This window comes from Heptranchias perlo, chromosome 9 (genome assembly GCF_035084215.1).
Source record: "Heptranchias perlo isolate sHepPer1 chromosome 9, sHepPer1.hap1, whole genome shotgun sequence".
Classification (NCBI taxonomy): Eukaryota; Metazoa; Chordata; class Chondrichthyes; order Hexanchiformes; family Hexanchidae; genus Heptranchias; species Heptranchias perlo.
Genome location: NC_090333.1, coordinates 76,424,089 through 76,440,352, shown reverse-complemented (window position 1 = coordinate 76,440,352; position 16,264 = coordinate 76,424,089). Strand labels below are relative to the sequence as shown.

Below are 16,264 nucleotides of genomic sequence, written 5' to 3'. Positions count from 1 at the left end.
CCCTTTGTTGTAGGGTTTTTTCAGCAAACGATTAAAGGGCTCTATCAAACGAACCAAGAGCCAGCCGAAACTTGACCGCAACACCAGCTTTCGCCAGATTCTACCATCACTGAGGAACTCGGACAATGAACGGTAAGACATCATCATTTTAGTATAATGCATTTTAGAGTAGTGATGAGGGTGAAATGCAAGTTGTGCATATGTTTAAAAATCCTTGGAAATGAGCCAAGGTTCCCCCTACCTCCTGTGGCTGCTTGATGCGTAAATCACCATGTGGGGTGCGACTGCACCTTGCAAACCCGGAAGGGGCTGGGTTGGTCTGAGTTCGGTGAGCTTATCTCAGTTTAAGTGCAAGTGGTACAGTTGGACACCAGGCTGGAGAGGAAGAATTGGTCAGGTTGTATGTGTGGTTGGGTGGAAGGCTTGGTCACAGTCGACTGTGATATGTCCTCATGATTTAATGGCCTAGTCGCACTAATGGTCTGGACTCTCTTAATTGGGCAGAGCACCCGCAATATATGGTCTGAGTCATTGCCTCCAGAGGAGGAGGACTGAAGGATTGGTTTGAATTCTTGAACCTCGATTCTTGCATGTTTGATTATATGCTGTATACTCTTGCAATCCATACACAAATGTTACTTGCTTATATTTTGCAGAAGAGTTCTCAGTTGTTTATGCATTGCAGATACAGAATCATTAATATGCACTGCACTGTGCAATTTTGCACTAATTAAACTTGAACCCATTTTGTGTTGAATTTTCGCAAATGCTGAACAAACAAGAACATGAGCTCGGTAAAGAAAAGAGCTTGTGAATTTCATGGATGATTAATGGAGTGGGGAATACTGGGATCTTTTCACTGCATTCCTCTTTCTTTCATGAGTAAAGGTCCACAGTTGGGTTTTTGCACTACATCTGAAAATGAAAACCTTTTTAGTTTATTCAGTCAACCTTGGGCAGCAATTTGTTCTGCATGATGGTGGCTGTCTCTTTTTTTATTCTTTCTCTTGACTCCCATGTACTGTAGTGCTGTTGTTTAGCAGATACATGTTTCTATACTCTACTGTATCAAATTAACCAAGAATACGAAGAGCATTGTGGTAATGCTCATTTCCTCCTCCTGGAAAAAGTTATCAGTTGACAGCACTTTTTTCTTCCAGCTACATCCTATACTGTAGTGTAATTTCCATTTTCCCATTGAACGTATGCACAAGCTTGCCACAATGGAGGCAGAAAGCACAAAATCTGAATATTCACTTTCTGTTGCTCTCTTTGAACTCTGCTCTGATGTTTTCTCAACAACTTGCATTTATATAGTGGCTTTAACGTGGAAAAATATCTCAAGGCGCTTGACAGAGGCTTAAGTAAAACCAGACCCTAGAGAGGAAAGATTCGGAAGGGTGACCAAAAGCTTGGTGTAAGAGTTGGCATTTAAGGAGGGGCATAAAGGAGAGGGAGTTGGAGAGGTGAAGTGGTTCAGGGAGGGAATTCCAGAGAGTGGGGTTGAGGAAAGACAGCATGGCTGCCGGGGGCAGAGGGGGGGTGGGGGGAATGTACAAGGCTGGAGTTGGAGGAATATAGAGTTTGAGGGAGGCAGGGTTACGGTTGGAGAAGGTTAGAGATGGGAAACTCAAGGTCATAAAATCATACAACACAGAAGGAGGCCATTCGGCCCATTGTGCCTGTGTCGGCTCTTTGAAAGAGCTGTCCAATTAGTCCCAATCCTCTGCTCTTTCCCCGTAGCCCTGCAAATTTTTCCTTTTCAAGTATACAATTCCCTTTTGATAGTTACTATTGAATCTGTTTCCACCACCCTTTCAATCAGTGCATTCCAGATCATAACAACTTGCTATGTTTAAAAAAAAATTCTGCTCATCTCCCCCTGACTTTTTTTTGCCAATTATTTTTTTACCTAGAATTTACAGCATAATAACAGGCCACTCGGCCCATCTGGTCCGTGCCAGTGTCTATGCTCCATATGAACCTCCTCCCACCCTACTTCATCTAACCCTATCTGTACATCATTCTATTCCTTTCTCCCTCATGTACTTATCTAGCTTCCCCTTAAAGGCATCTATGCTATTTGCCTCAACTACTCTATGTGATAGTAAGTTTCATATTCTAACCACTCTCTGGGTAAAGGAGTTTCTCCTGAATTCTTTATTGGATTTATTAGTGGCTATCTTATATTTATGGCCCCTAGTTTTGGACTCCAAGTGGAAACAACTTCTACGTCTGTCCTATCAAACCCCTTCATAATTTTGAAGACCTCTATTAGGTCACCCTTCAGCCTTCTCTTTTCGAGAACAAAGAGCCCCAGCCTGTTCAATCTTTCCTGATAGTCATAACCTCTCAGTTCTGGTATCATCCTTGTAAATCTTTTTTGCATCTTCTCCAGTGCCTCTATGTCCTCTGGTTACTGACCCTCCTGCCAGTGGAAACAGTTTCTCCCTATCTACTCTATCAAAACCCCTCATAATTTTGAACACTTCTATTAAATCTCTACTTAACCTTCTCTGCTCCAAGGAGAACAACCCCAGCTTCTCCAGTCTCTCCACATAACTGAAGTCCCTCATCCCTGGTCCCGTTCTGATAAATCACCCTCTTCAAAGCCTTGACATCCGTCCTAAAGTATGGTGCCCAGAATTGGAGATTATACTCTCGCTGAGGTCTAACCAGTGATTTATAAAGGTTTACCATAACTTCCTTGCTTTTGTATGCGATGGCTCTGTTTATAAAGCTAAGGATCCTGTATGCTTTTTAAAGCTTCATTAACTTATCCAGCCGCCTTCAAAGATTTGTGTTTGTGAACCCCCAGGTCTCTCTGTTCCAGCACCCCTGCACACCCCTTAAAATTGTAACATTTAGTTTATATTGCCTCTCCTCATTTTTCCTTCCAAAATTCATCACTTCATACTTCTCTGCATTAAATTTCATCTGCCACGTGTCTGCCCATTTCACCAGTCTCTCTACGTCCTCCTGAAGTCTGTTACTGTGAAGGGATTTTAAACATGAGGATGAGGATTTTAAATTTGGGAGACTGAGAGCCAATATAGATCAAGGCGATGGGCACTTGGGACTTTGCATGGGCTCCACTGAATATTTGTTTTGTGCAGTCATGTAAACAGTACTGAGACAGTCACTTACAAGGCATAAGAGAATGTAGTCTTTCCCCTAATTAAATGTCCCTCGCACCTTGTTATACCACCATCCCCTGAAAAAACCCCAAATGTTGGTCAAATCGTTGTGATACTCCATGGTATAAACTGGAATCGATAATATCTTCGTTGCAGTGCTGAGTGAGTGCTGTTCTGTCAATGGTGCTGTCTTTCGGATGAGACGTTAAACTGAGGCCCCATCTGCTTTCAGGGGTGGATGTAAAAGATCCCATGGCACTATTCAATGTAGAGCTGGGGAGTTCTGTCCGGTGTCCTGGCCAACATTTATCCCTCAACCAATACCACCAAAACAGATTATCTGGTCATTAATTTCATTGCTGTTTGTGGGATCTTGCTGTGCGCAAATTGACTACAGCATTTCCCTACATAACCGTGATTACACTTGAAAAGTACTTCATTGTCTGTGAAGCACTTTGGGAGGTTATGAGGTTGTGAAAGGCGCTATATGAATACAGGTTTGTTCTTTGAGATTGGGATGCATTATTGGTACACATTAGAAGGATCTTTCACCTTGCTGTCCTGTGGGAATTTTTGATGGCACGGTAGACAAGAAACTTTACATTACATCTAAGCTTGAGGCTTACTCTGGGAAGAGGTATTCCATTCCCCAGAAGTTCCGATGAGCAGATCATTTGACCAAAAAGTCTTTTTATCAAAACATATGTTCATATTAAAAAAGGCAGATTAAAGACAGTAGATTCCTTTTTATCTTTTTGTTTTTATAATCCCTACTTTCTAATATTTTATAAGCAGTAGTGGATAACCTGTTATTGATGTCTCTCTTCAGCAGTGTTCCTCAGATACAGTGAGATGTGAGATACCTAGCCCTGAACTCACACCTTTCTCTAGTTTCTCTCCTATCTCCCCTCATGCCCTCTCCGAGCTCATCTTGTCCATGAGACCCACCTCCTGCTCGCTCGACCCTATTCCCACCAAACTGCTGACCACCCAACTTCCCTTCCTGGCTCCCTGATATTGTTACCGGTTCCCTCTCCTCAGGTACTGTCCTTGTCCCCTTCCAATCTGCTGTCATCTGTCCCTCTTCAAAAAACCCACGCTTGACCCAACTAAACTTGCAAACTACTTCCCCATCTCCAACCTCCCTTTCCTCTCAAGTCCTCGCCTCCCAAATCTGTGTCCATCTTTCCTGCAACTCATGCTTCAACCCCTCCTATCAGGTTTCCACCCTTGCCACAACACTGAAACGGTCCTTCTCAAAATCACAAATGACATCCTATGTGATTGTGACTGTGGTAAACTATCCCTCCTCATCCTTCTCAACCTGTCCGCTGCCTTTGATACGGTTGACCACACTATCCGGCTCCAATGTCTCTCCTCCTTCGTCCAGCTGGGTGGGACTACCTGGTTCCATTCTTATCTTTTTTTTATTTGTTCATGGGATGTGGGCGTCGCTGGCAAGGCCGGCATTTATTGCCCATCCCTAATTGCCCTTGAGAAGGTGGTGGTGAGCCGCCGCCTTGAACCGCTGCAGTCTGTGTGGTGAAAGTCCTCCCACAGTGCTGTTAGGAAGGGAGTTCCAAGATTTTGAACCAGCGATGATGAAGGAACGGCGATATATTTCCAAGTCGGGATGGTGTGTGACTTGGAGGGGAACGTGCAGGTGGTATTGTTCTCATGTGCCTGCTGCCCTTCTCCTTCTAGGTGGTAGAGGTCGCAGGTTTGGGAGGTGCTGTCGAAGAAGCCTTGGCAAATTGCTGGAGTGCATCCTGTGGATGGTATACACTGCAGCCATGGTGTGCCGGTGGTGAAGGGAGCGAATGTTTATGGTGGTGGATGGGGTGCCAATCAAGCAGGCTGCTTTGTCCTGGATGGTGTTGAGCTTTTTGAGTGTTGTTGGAGCTGCACTCATCCAAGCAAGTGGAGAGTATTCCATCACACTCCTGACTTGTGCCTTGTAGATGGTGGAAAGGCTTTGGGGAGTCAGGAGATGAGTCACTCGCCTCTGATCTGCTCTTGTAGCCACAGTATTTATGTGGCTGGTCCAGTTAAGTTTCTGGTCAATGGTGACCCCCAGGATGTTGATGGTGGGGAATTCGCCGATGGTAATGCTGTTGAATGTCAAGGAGAGGTGGTTAGACTCTCTCTTACTGGAGATGGTCATTGCCTGGCATTTGTCTGGTGCAAATGTTACTTGCCACTTATGAGCCCATGCCTGGATGTTGTCCAGGTCTTGCTGCATGCGGGCTCGGACTGCTTCATTATTTGAGGGGTTGGATGGAAGGAAGGTCATTGATGAAGCAGCTGAAGATGGTTTGGCCTGGAAAATTCCCTGAGGAACTCCTGCAGCAATGTCCTGGGGCTGAGATGATTGGCCTCCAACAATCACTACCATCTTCCTTTGTGCTAGGTATGACTCCAGCCACTGGAGAGTCTATCCAGTCATAGCCAGAGAATCATCTGCAATGGCTTCTCTTCCCGCTCTCGCACCATTACCTCTGGAGTCCCCCAATGATCTATCATCGGCCCACTCCTATTTCTCATCTACATGCTGCCCCTCGGCAACATCATCCGAGAACACAATCTCAGGTTCCACATGTATGCTGACATTTCTACCTCACCTCAACCCCTCCACTGTCTGATTTGTCACACTGCTTGTCTGACATCCAGTACTGGAGGAGTAGAAATTTCCTCCAACTAAACATTGTGAACACCTAGACACCGACTCCATCCCTCTCCCTGGCCACTGTCTGAGGCTGAACCAGACCATTCGCAACTTTGGCATCCTATTTGACCTTGACATGAGCTTCCGACCACATTTCCGCTCCATCACCAAGACCGCCTAGTTCCATCTCTGTAACATCACCAGTCTCCGCCCCTTCTCAGCTCATCTGTTGCTGAAACCCTCATCCATGCCTTTGTTACCTCTGGACTCTGCTATTCCAATGCTCTCCTGGCCAACCTCCCATCTTACACCCTCCATAAACAAGCTCATCCAAAACTCTCCTGCCCATATCCTAACTCGCACAAAGTCCTGTTCAATCATCACCCCTGTGCTCGCTAACCGACATTGGCTCCCGGTCCGGGAACACCTCAATTTTTAAAATTCTTATTTTCAAATCCCTCCATGGCCTCGTGCCTCCCTATCTCTATAACCTTCTCCAGCCCTACAACCCTCTGAGATTTCTGTGCTCCTCCCATTCTGGCCTCTTGCGCATTCCCAATTTTAATCGCTCCACCATTGGCGGTTGTGCTTTCAGCTGCCTAGGCCCTAAGTTCTGGAATTCCCTCCCTAAACCTCTCCGCCTCTCTACCTCTCTCTCTTTCTTTAAGATGCTCCTTAAAACCTGCCTCTTTGACCAAGTTTTTGGTCACCTGTCCTAATATCTTCTTACGTGGCTCAGAGTCAGATTTTGTTTGATAACGCTCCTGTGAAGCGCCTTGGGAATTTTGCTACGTTAAAGGCGCTATATTAAATGCAAGTTGTTGCGTAGATTGCCGTGTTTAGTTTGAAATGAACAATGTTATATTAAAAAAAATGACAGCAAGCTGGTATTTAGTTTTTGATTTCAATAAGCTTCTGGGTCCTTCAATCTTCAACATCTCGGGCAATTTTTTGTGTTCAGAAAGCAATTGAATGACATGAAGGATTTTGAAATATAAGATGTGTTTTTACGTACTTGTGTGGCTGGTTTGAAAGAGGAAGGGCAGTCATCTGTTTTTTCTCAATGCCTTAAATGATGTAAAGGCAGAAATACATAGGTTGCTCGTGTGTCTCGGTCTTCCCTTGATCCTATTTCTTTTACAGTTTATTACAGCTTGGGATAACTTTGAGACAGACATTTTGTGTAGAATTTATCCAGCAGCTACATTGTGAAATTCTACTCCAAGAACATCACGAATGGCATGTGAATTTTCAGAGTCCGCTGTCCATGCTCATTAAATATTCTGTTCCCAGCTCTGTAGATTTAAATAACAAAACAGCAAGAAGGATAGCTGAGAGACCCTCGCCTGTGTAGAAATGCATCCCTTCAAAGTGTTTAGCATTATGTGACAATTTGGGTGACTGCAGTTTCCCTTCAAGCAGAATTGAGCTTCTGTTGTATTCTTTGATGAATAGAAGCAGGGTGTCTTTTGAGGGGAAAGTAACAGTGACAGACAGCTGGCAGATCTGAGTAAAGGCTGCAACATATCCTGAAACTGTTCGCCATTGACCCAAGCTCATGTGAAGTTCTACCTGTCTGATAATGTACCTCACTGAACACTTTCGGAGGTGAAATTTTTTTTACGCTCAATTAGTGATAATCAGGCAATGTAAGGGGCCAATGGATGGCAGTGAAGGGAAGAGGGAATTGGATAGCAATGGAATTCTAAGGCAAGGGGAAATATGGCAATTTAGGGGATAGGTGATGGGAAATTGGATATCATGTGATGGGGAAATGGAATGGGTGACATGGATGGCATTGAAGGAGGGAGGAAGGGCTGGAAACCAGGCGCAGTGTTTTGGGAGAAGGAAGAAAGAAACTGGGAGCAGCACTTTGGAATATGGGGATAAAATAAAGTACCATTATTAACTGAAGGTGGGGTGGGGGAGGAAGGGGAGGAATAGATAGAAAGAAAGAGCGCCAACATGGATTGGTGAAAGTGTCAGCTTGAACTCGGTTGGCGGGCAAGAAGAGTGCTGTTTTAATTGATAGGGGGAGGGAGGAGTGTTTGCTGGAAGCGGGGGTGGGGCGGAGGCGGTAGAAGAAGAATGCCTGATTGAATTGAGGGGGGGGTGGGGGAGGAGGAGAAGTGTAGCAGGTTGAAGTGAGGAGAGATTATTGGGTATACCTATAACTTCAGTTGCAAAACCCATGTAGCTAGCTGTTTTCACTTATAATCAAGGGCCATTCTTAAGCCATCAGCTTTTTGGGGCCTGTGCCAGTTTTTTGGAAGCTCTTACGGTGCTTGTGCTAGTTTTCTAGGTTGGCATGCATGCTGCTTGCTTCATTCTTCTCCACAAATGACACCAAGTGCATATCCCAATGTGGTGTTTGCCTTATTTTGTTCTGAATTATTGTTTGGCCAGTTTCAGCATATTGTTGTTTTAATATTCATTTCAGATTTGACCATTTAAAAGCAGTAATCGATCACATTCATAACAGGATATTACTCTATTGTGTTGCTCTGGTGTCCATTGATTGAAAGAAAGGTAGAATAAGAGGCATTATGAGGCTGTTACACATTTGGGACATTTGTGTGACCTTCAAATAGTTCCACCCCCACACCCCCAAGAGCTTCACTCTCGTAGCTCATTAATGTAATTTTAACCCTGAGTTGGTGATGAGGACTACTAATTCTCTCTGAAGCAGCTGCTATTATTTGTGAGATATGCAATACCTTTTTTTTAAAAAATGAATGCAAGGTTGCTGGCTTTTTCCACTCCTGGTTGTAACCAATATTGTGATAAAGTTATCCTAGTGATCGAGGATCAGGTGACAGGAAAAGACGCTATCAGAAAATACCGTGATGTTTTTAAGCTGTTTGTTGCCTTCTGTGTATTATAAGTTTAGTCTGTGAAGTAAATTCTACGGTTGCTATTGTTGGGTATCTGTTGTGAATTTATCGTTCTATTCTTGGTGATTGATCTCTGTCACCTGAAGCAAGGCTTCATTTAACTCCAGGTTAGCAGACATAGCAGTTGGCTGGAATGAAGCTGTTGTGGACAGCTGGACTATGGATTGAGCTCATAATTAAACCTTGGGCCTCTTGGATGCAGCAGCTGATCCTCCTTGCTAAAGAACCATGGAAATACTCGTGATTGGAGGAAAGTAGGCTTAAAGGTATTAAAGGAGGGCTGAGGTAAATCTCTGGCTGGTTCTGCATGAGCAAGGGTCCTTTCGGCTGCAGTCTGCATTGCAGGAGCTTTCACCATGTCGCCAGTGTTTATTGTTAAGCGAGGTCTGGTCACCTACTTTCCCAGCACTCTGCAGTGCAGGTATTATATGCATTCAGCATTCTGTGTGCAGACAAATGCTGGATCAGATCAGCTTTGTGTTTACGCAATGTCATTTTCAAGATAATGGAGTATATTCCCAATATTTGAAAAGCATGGGATGTCTGTATAATGAAAAAGGCATTCTGTTTTGATTTGATTTGACATTGCATCTCCTTTTGCTTAGAAGATAGCCACAGGATATTAAAGTGATCACGTGGTCAGAATGCTTCACAGTACTGTTTAATGAAAAAGATAATCTGTCTCAGCAGCCGACATTCTTAGTACACTGGACTTCTCTATATGATCTTTTGGGTAGCATAAAAAAGGCATGTTATATTCAGAGTCTTTTTAAATACAGTTTTGCTACGGAAGAGCAAACTATTATATATTCCCCTTGCACAGTAAGTAGATTTGTCAGCAGTGCTGCGCCAGTGAAAAGTTTACTTTGTGCACAGAGTGAATTGCTGTCATGGAATGTTCTGATGTCTGTATCAAATATCTTTCGCTGTAGTGAACTATCCATACAAATCTCTTGACTTGCAATCTTCAATGAAGTGGTTTACATTTTTATTTTGGGTATGTTCATTGAACTGCAGGCAGGTGACCTATTTTATGTTGTACACTTGGTTCTTGCTGAATAAAAATGTCGTTAAGAATTTATTTCAGAACAGCAGAGCTCAAAATGGATAACAGGAAGCCAGTCTGCTGTTCCATGTTGCAGTGCCAAACACACCAATACCTGTCATTGTTGTTGATGTTGCTATAAAATGTGCAGACACGTTTTCACTTGTTGGATCTGGCATTTGCAGAGTCTAATTTAACTGATATTAAAAAAAAACCTTTGTATAAGGTATCATTGTCTCTGTTGGAATCACACGGTAAAGCAGGGCTGTGCTGAGCCAGTATGGGAGTGCTGGCTAATAGTAATCCTTTATTACAAAGATTACAGACAGTGAGTATATGTTGATTGCTGTTTACTGTCAGTTAGCATCATGAGCAGGAAGCGATTCTTCAATCCATAATCAGGATTTAATCAGTATACAGTACTGCGCTTTGTTCAGTACATGACTTCAAGATAACCCTGCAGTTAGGAAAGAAATCTTGCAGTTTCAAAGGACCACACAGCATCTATGATACAAGCCTTTTTATGTAGAAAAATGGATACTTGGAGTGATAGAAGTCATTAATCTCATGGATTTCAGAAAATCATTAACTATACCAAACATCACAAGGTTAATTTGGTTACCTCAACTCTGAAATGTGATTGAAGGCTTGAAATCAAGTAAGGGCCTATATTTTTATAATGTATATATTCAGATTTGGATGTGTTTGGTCAGTCTGATAGCTGTCAGACAATGAGCGCGATATCTTTGAACGGTCACGTTCATCCTCGAAGAATGAACAGTTGTGATGGAACCATTGCGAATTAGTTGAGTGCTGCTCAGCAGTTAATTACAGATAATGAAACGCAGTCAATGGAATCTTTATCAGGCTCAAAATTACCTTTTAAATTTGTTAATTCTTGCGATCTGAGCGATACTGCCCCTCGCTAGTTGCCTTAAAGACATTAACTGTCAACCATGTTGTGTAGGACTGGAGTCACATTTAGGCCAGACCAGGTAGGAATGGCGGGTTTCCTTCCTGAAAGGGATTAGTGAACCGGTTGGATTTTTATGATAATCGGGCAGCTTTCACTGCAGCTTTTCCTGGTTCCAGCCCACAAATTACCAGATTTATTGAATTCAGTTTCACAATTTCTATGATGGGATTTGAACTCACAATCCATAGAAACATAGAAAAATTTATGGCACAAAAGGAGGCCATTTGGCCCATCGTGATTGTGCCGGTAATCCAGGACCATAACCATTACAGTAACCTGCCTGCTTGCATAAAATACAGGAATCAAGGGATACGGCAGGAAAGTGGAATTGAGGTAGAAGATTAGCCATGATCTTATTGAAGGGCGGAGCAGGCTCAAGGGGTCATATGGCCACTTCTGCTCCTATTTCTTATTTGAATTTCTGAGCAGGTAGGAAGATATCTCGCATATCTATTGTATCAAATGGCAGGGGTTGGAGGTTCTCTGCAGAGCCCATAGTGAGTGTTAACACTTTTAAAAGAACTTTGCAAGAAAAGGCCCTGCAATATCCTTATCCTTGATTGTTGATTTGAAAACTACAACCCTGTGTGTAGAAAGTACCTTTCAACTCGAGCGTAGAAGGTGATTTACTGGCTTCTGAGACTAGGAGCTGAGGCTGTGATGAAATGTCATCTTTTCATGCCTAGTCTTTGAATTGATTCTATGAACATTGGGCAGCCAGCTACCTTGTCTTGAGTGGATAATTGACCTTAACTTAAAATTTTCGGTTCCTCGGTGTCCCAGTGGGTGAAGGCACGATGGAACACTGAGCCATACATACCAGAAGGGTCCCAGATTTGATTCCTGGCCTGTGCTGAGTTAGCTGATCTCCATCGACCGACAGTTGGCTGTTGCAACTGGGCCCTGGGCTAGTAAAGGGGAAACTTAGGCAGGCTTCCTGCTATTGATTGCTATTCAGTGACCCACGCAGGAAAATGTGTGTTTGTGAATATGGATAAGCATTTGGGTGCCTCTGGGTTAGTAAAAGGAAAATTCTGCCAGGACTTCGCCATTTACTGACCCGTGCTAGAAACCGTATTTTTTGTGGACAAAGGGGTTGAGCATGACTGTAATGCCCTTTAGACAAATCGCTAGCTGACACTCCCTGACTCCCGCATGAATAGTGGCCTTCAGGAGAGGAAAATTGCAAAATATTGCTTCAGTATTTTTATTACGTTCAGCTTGTATTTTTCAAATCACTGCTTCAGCGTAATGCTGTTGTGGGAGGTATTACTTTAATTTGCTTAGGGCTTCTATCATTCGACTTTCTGGAAGCTGAAGTGTTGAAAATGCATGTTGGAGGTTTTGAGATTAAAAACAAAATTGAAGAGTCCTGTGGAATTTCGTTACCAAATAAATATAGTCCTTCGGTATACCTCTGCTAAAATTCCCCCGGAATTACAGTTTGTATCCTTGCTTGTCACCACATTTGGCCAATCAAATTTAATTCACATTTATTTACCTCGTTGCTTAGGCTGGCTGATTCAGGTTCCACATCAGAGATATTGCTTCATTGAGTTAATCCTTCTAACACCACATGCCGTCAATCAGTCTGCTACGTCCATTCCACTCAAATGGGGCTTCGCAAAAAAGCAATGTAATTAGTGTTTAAAGAAATAGATTGAGTTGGGAAGAGGGGAAAGCTACCACAATATCCTGTTTGTATGGCACTATAATTGTGAGTTTTTAATAAGCTGTGATCCTTGACTTGTGTACTGATGTCATTTGCCTTGCAGCTTGGGCACCCAGATTGGCATATTTACACCAATGTGCCATCTGCACTGATTTTTGCAATCATTAGTGGCACCCTTGTAGTATCAAATGCCGACAGTTTCTAATGCCTACCCCAATACTGCAAATTTCACTTTTGGCATTTCAGGAACGCAAAATCTGAACCTCTGACGTCCAAGTGGCCATTCCTGTAATAAAGTGCTCAGGCCTTGCGTCGTAGAGACTCATCACTGATAGTCATCGTACCACTGGCCAGTGTCTCTGGGGCTTCTGATTGGATATAATTCCAGTAATTCTGGCAGTCCTCTGGTTCTTCACCCAAGTGTGCATTCTGCATGTGGGAGTCTCACGGCTGTGCCTGATCCTGTCCTCACTAGATGCCCATGTATGCGCTTTCTAGCATGAATCACTGAATAACGATCGGAAGCAACATATCAGGCTGATTTCTTTTTTCCCCTCTCCCTAGGCCATAGATGCGGAGGTAAATTGTAGCCCTATTGTCACCATCCTGGCCGAGACCAGCTAATTTGGCACAGTTCAGGGAACAAGACTGGCCCCTTCGTGGTCTGTACGTCTCAGTTCCATACTGGGCAAGCCACTGCGGGATATCCAGAGTCGGCTTCCGATGTGGGTTTCTACTCTTTAGCCTTAGATCAGCAACTGGTCGGTATGTTACAGTGATGCAGTGATTAAATCCTGACTTAAATAGACACTCCAGCAACTGAAATGGACATTATATCTCAGGACAGTATTTCTTAATGAGAAGTTATTGTGATTGTTTTCTGAGATTTAGGAACTCAACAGGAGCATCAGGTAACCCCTCGCTGTCTGGAAAGGGAAGGTCTTCTGTGCCTTTGCTTCATTTTCTGTTTTATCTAGAATCAGTCATAACATCCAAGCAAAGGACGCGAGCATAATTTTACTAACCCTGTACTGGCCAAGGGAAAACCTTAGTTCTTTGACCATCTCACCTACAGCAGCAGTCGATCCCATTCAGAAGAGATCTGTTGTTGAAGGAGAGCCAGATATGATATGAGGCCCCTCAGCGTTCCATTTGACTATCTAGCTCTTATGAATGCTAGCATAACCCTGCAAGGCTTTCTCCCTGCAGTGGTAGATGGCTAACTGGTATTTTAAGTATTTTCTGCATATTTGTAAATTGTAGTTGGTCTCAGGATCATGACTGAAATCCATCAGGGTGCAACATTCAGCTATTTTGGTTTGGGTATTGAATTAATATGACATGGAGCTTGAAACCACAACATTCTGATTCAGGAGTGAGTGCTGAACCAAGATGATGCTTGCCTTGACTTCTCTGAATTGATTTTCATCAGTTATTATTTCTTTTGGCAACAAAACTTTAAGCAAATCTAAAACTAAAGAAATCGGTGAATTGGTTTGGAGGGGCTTGTGTTATCTTGTTGTACCTTGTGCCAATGTTGCTTTACACAATCTGCAAGCCAGCTATAGGAGCGTCTACATTGTGCACAGATCCCACATAGTCAATGGTATATCAAATGTTGAGCCAACTGTTCGCGGAGACTCGGTATTTCTTGCGTCTCCAAACCTTCCACTGGCACTTTAAGCTATCTTCACTACTGAGTAAGTTTATTGAGTCAGTCTGTTCATGTCCTGGTGCAATTACTTCATGAAATGACTTGCACAATTGGCTCAGTGTAATATTGATTATGTGCCATTGAGTTTAAACCGTTGACCATTGCGTAGTGCTCCAAAGGTCATAGTTTCTACTGAAGGTTACTTGCGCATGCATGATATAGCAGTTCTAAATTTTGGAAGCCTGCCTAGGTACAAGCTGGTTGCATTTTACTTTGTTGATGAGCAAGTGTGGCACACCTAAGTCACTCTCCTGAAGCTCAGTCGAGATAAAATTGCCTCATGCAAAATAAATTCCTTGGACTTTATTGACCAAGTGACTATTGTCAAATTGAAGAATGCTATTGTACTTCTAACATACATCAAAATCGGGTTGTGTGGAGCTCCCCACCACTGATTTTGCTTTTTACCACTTGGTCATAATTGACTTAGGTTGCACCTATAAGGAAGAACTTTAGATTGATTTAAGTGTCATCTTAACTTCGTAGCACTCTCAGCTCTGATTCAGAAGGCCGACACTTCAGTGCAATACTGAGGGAGTGCTGCTCTTCAATGCTTGGAGCTTAATTTTGCATGCTTTAGGGGTTAGAGAAACAGTGTAGCTCGCATGATACTGCAAGCATCTAATTTCTTACTGGTGCAGTGCCTGTTGGTTTTCCCTCTCCCTTTGGAACATGGCCAATTTGAATGTGGATACTGGACTATGAAGTCAGACAACACACTCCATTAATTCTGAGCTGTTTGTCTCCCCCTGCTCCTCCTGTTTGCTTACAATTCTGGACTCAAGATGCCATCGAGCAATTTTTTTTTCTATCTTGCAACGTGCAACAGGACCAAAGGGGGGAAAATTCATTTTTTTTAGTTGCAATACTGCCAAAAAAAATTATTTCCCATTAAGTTGCTCATTTACTTTACCGTAACTAAACTGTCAATATTTAAAAAAAACAGAACCTCTTTTTATTCTCCCCAAATGCAGACGATAAATGGCACATTATCCCACATATCTTGACATAATAAATTCATGTCCTCTAAATATCAAGGAGTTATCGATTAATGTTTATCGATTAATGACACATTCCAACCTGAGACTGCTTAAAACAGATACCTCCACGCAGCCATTAACACACTGATCTGTCATCCTGTGTTGTTCTAATTAGCATCTATTTTGCTCAATCTGACATCTTCCTATGGTTTTCATCTCTCAGCTGTTGCAGTTAATTAAAACTGTCTGCTTACCTGTGCAGTCGACTCATCCTTACGTAATGCCAACCATTATTTTAGTGCGAGGTAAAACGGCTTAAAGGTTTTAAAAAATCTTTTTTTCTCCAAATGGTTGAAAGATGAATTGTGACGAATATACATCAGGTCCCTTGTTTTGGCTTTGTACCGTTGCCAAGCTGAGTTCTGGCCAGTGACTATCTTTAATTGTGCTCCTGACCATCCATCATTCTATATTTAATCCCTGTCACTACAGTTTGACTTGGCCGGAATCCAGATGAAAGCATCTGTATGAAAGCATTTTACGCAGTAGGCTGCTGCACTCGAGCTCACTGCTCAGCTGGAGTGTGCTCGGAGACGCTGAAGATGTCATGTGATGGACAGTCCTTCTCGAGGTGAAATTACTATTGTTCTTCTTGAGGGTCACATTGATTTCTACTGCTGAGATCGGTGTGCTGTTCAACAATTGCTGCAGTAAAGAAGCAGTATGCAAGTGACTCTGCTGTTCATAGCCCCTGCTGCCTTCAGACACTGATCTTCTCATAGGTGCATTGCCATAACAACAGCCCCAGGTGGGACAAAACATTGTGCGTCAAGCCCATGTTTATGTTGTTTAAGAGCCGGTGATGAAGTGTTAGATTTGTTTGGGAATCATTTTCTTCCTTATGAACAATTCGCTTCCCTTGCATTGTGCACGTTATTAAAGTTTGAAAAAGCGAATCGCCGCCTATTGTGACTGGAAGTGAAGAGAGTCATTCTATTCCCCTTGTGTACGAGGAAGAAATGGGAACGGTTTGACCTGTTCTAGCTGTGTGATTGAAAGGAGATCGAACAAACTGGCCTTTATTCCCTGTGATGGGTAGAATTTAAAGAGACTTGTCTTTTTCTGAACAAGGGATTGATACCAGGTGAAGATAATTGGCCCGTTCAGCTATGTAATTGAGA

General features: G+C 42.9%; 1 protein-coding gene across 8 annotated transcripts in view; it reads left to right on the top strand.

Annotated features, from left to right (window-relative positions):
- The window catches only part of rasal2 (RAS protein activator like 2), a 323,907-nt gene that overhangs the window by 248,977 nt on the left and 58,666 nt on the right, over positions 1-16,264 (top strand). For all 8 annotated transcript variants that reach the window (XM_067990763.1, XM_067990764.1, XM_067990760.1 and 5 more), the window contains one exon: positions 14-132. In XM_067990763.1, the coding sequence (XP_067846864.1) occupies positions 14-132 (119 nt within the window). The remainder of the gene's footprint in view (positions 1-13; positions 133-16,264) is intronic.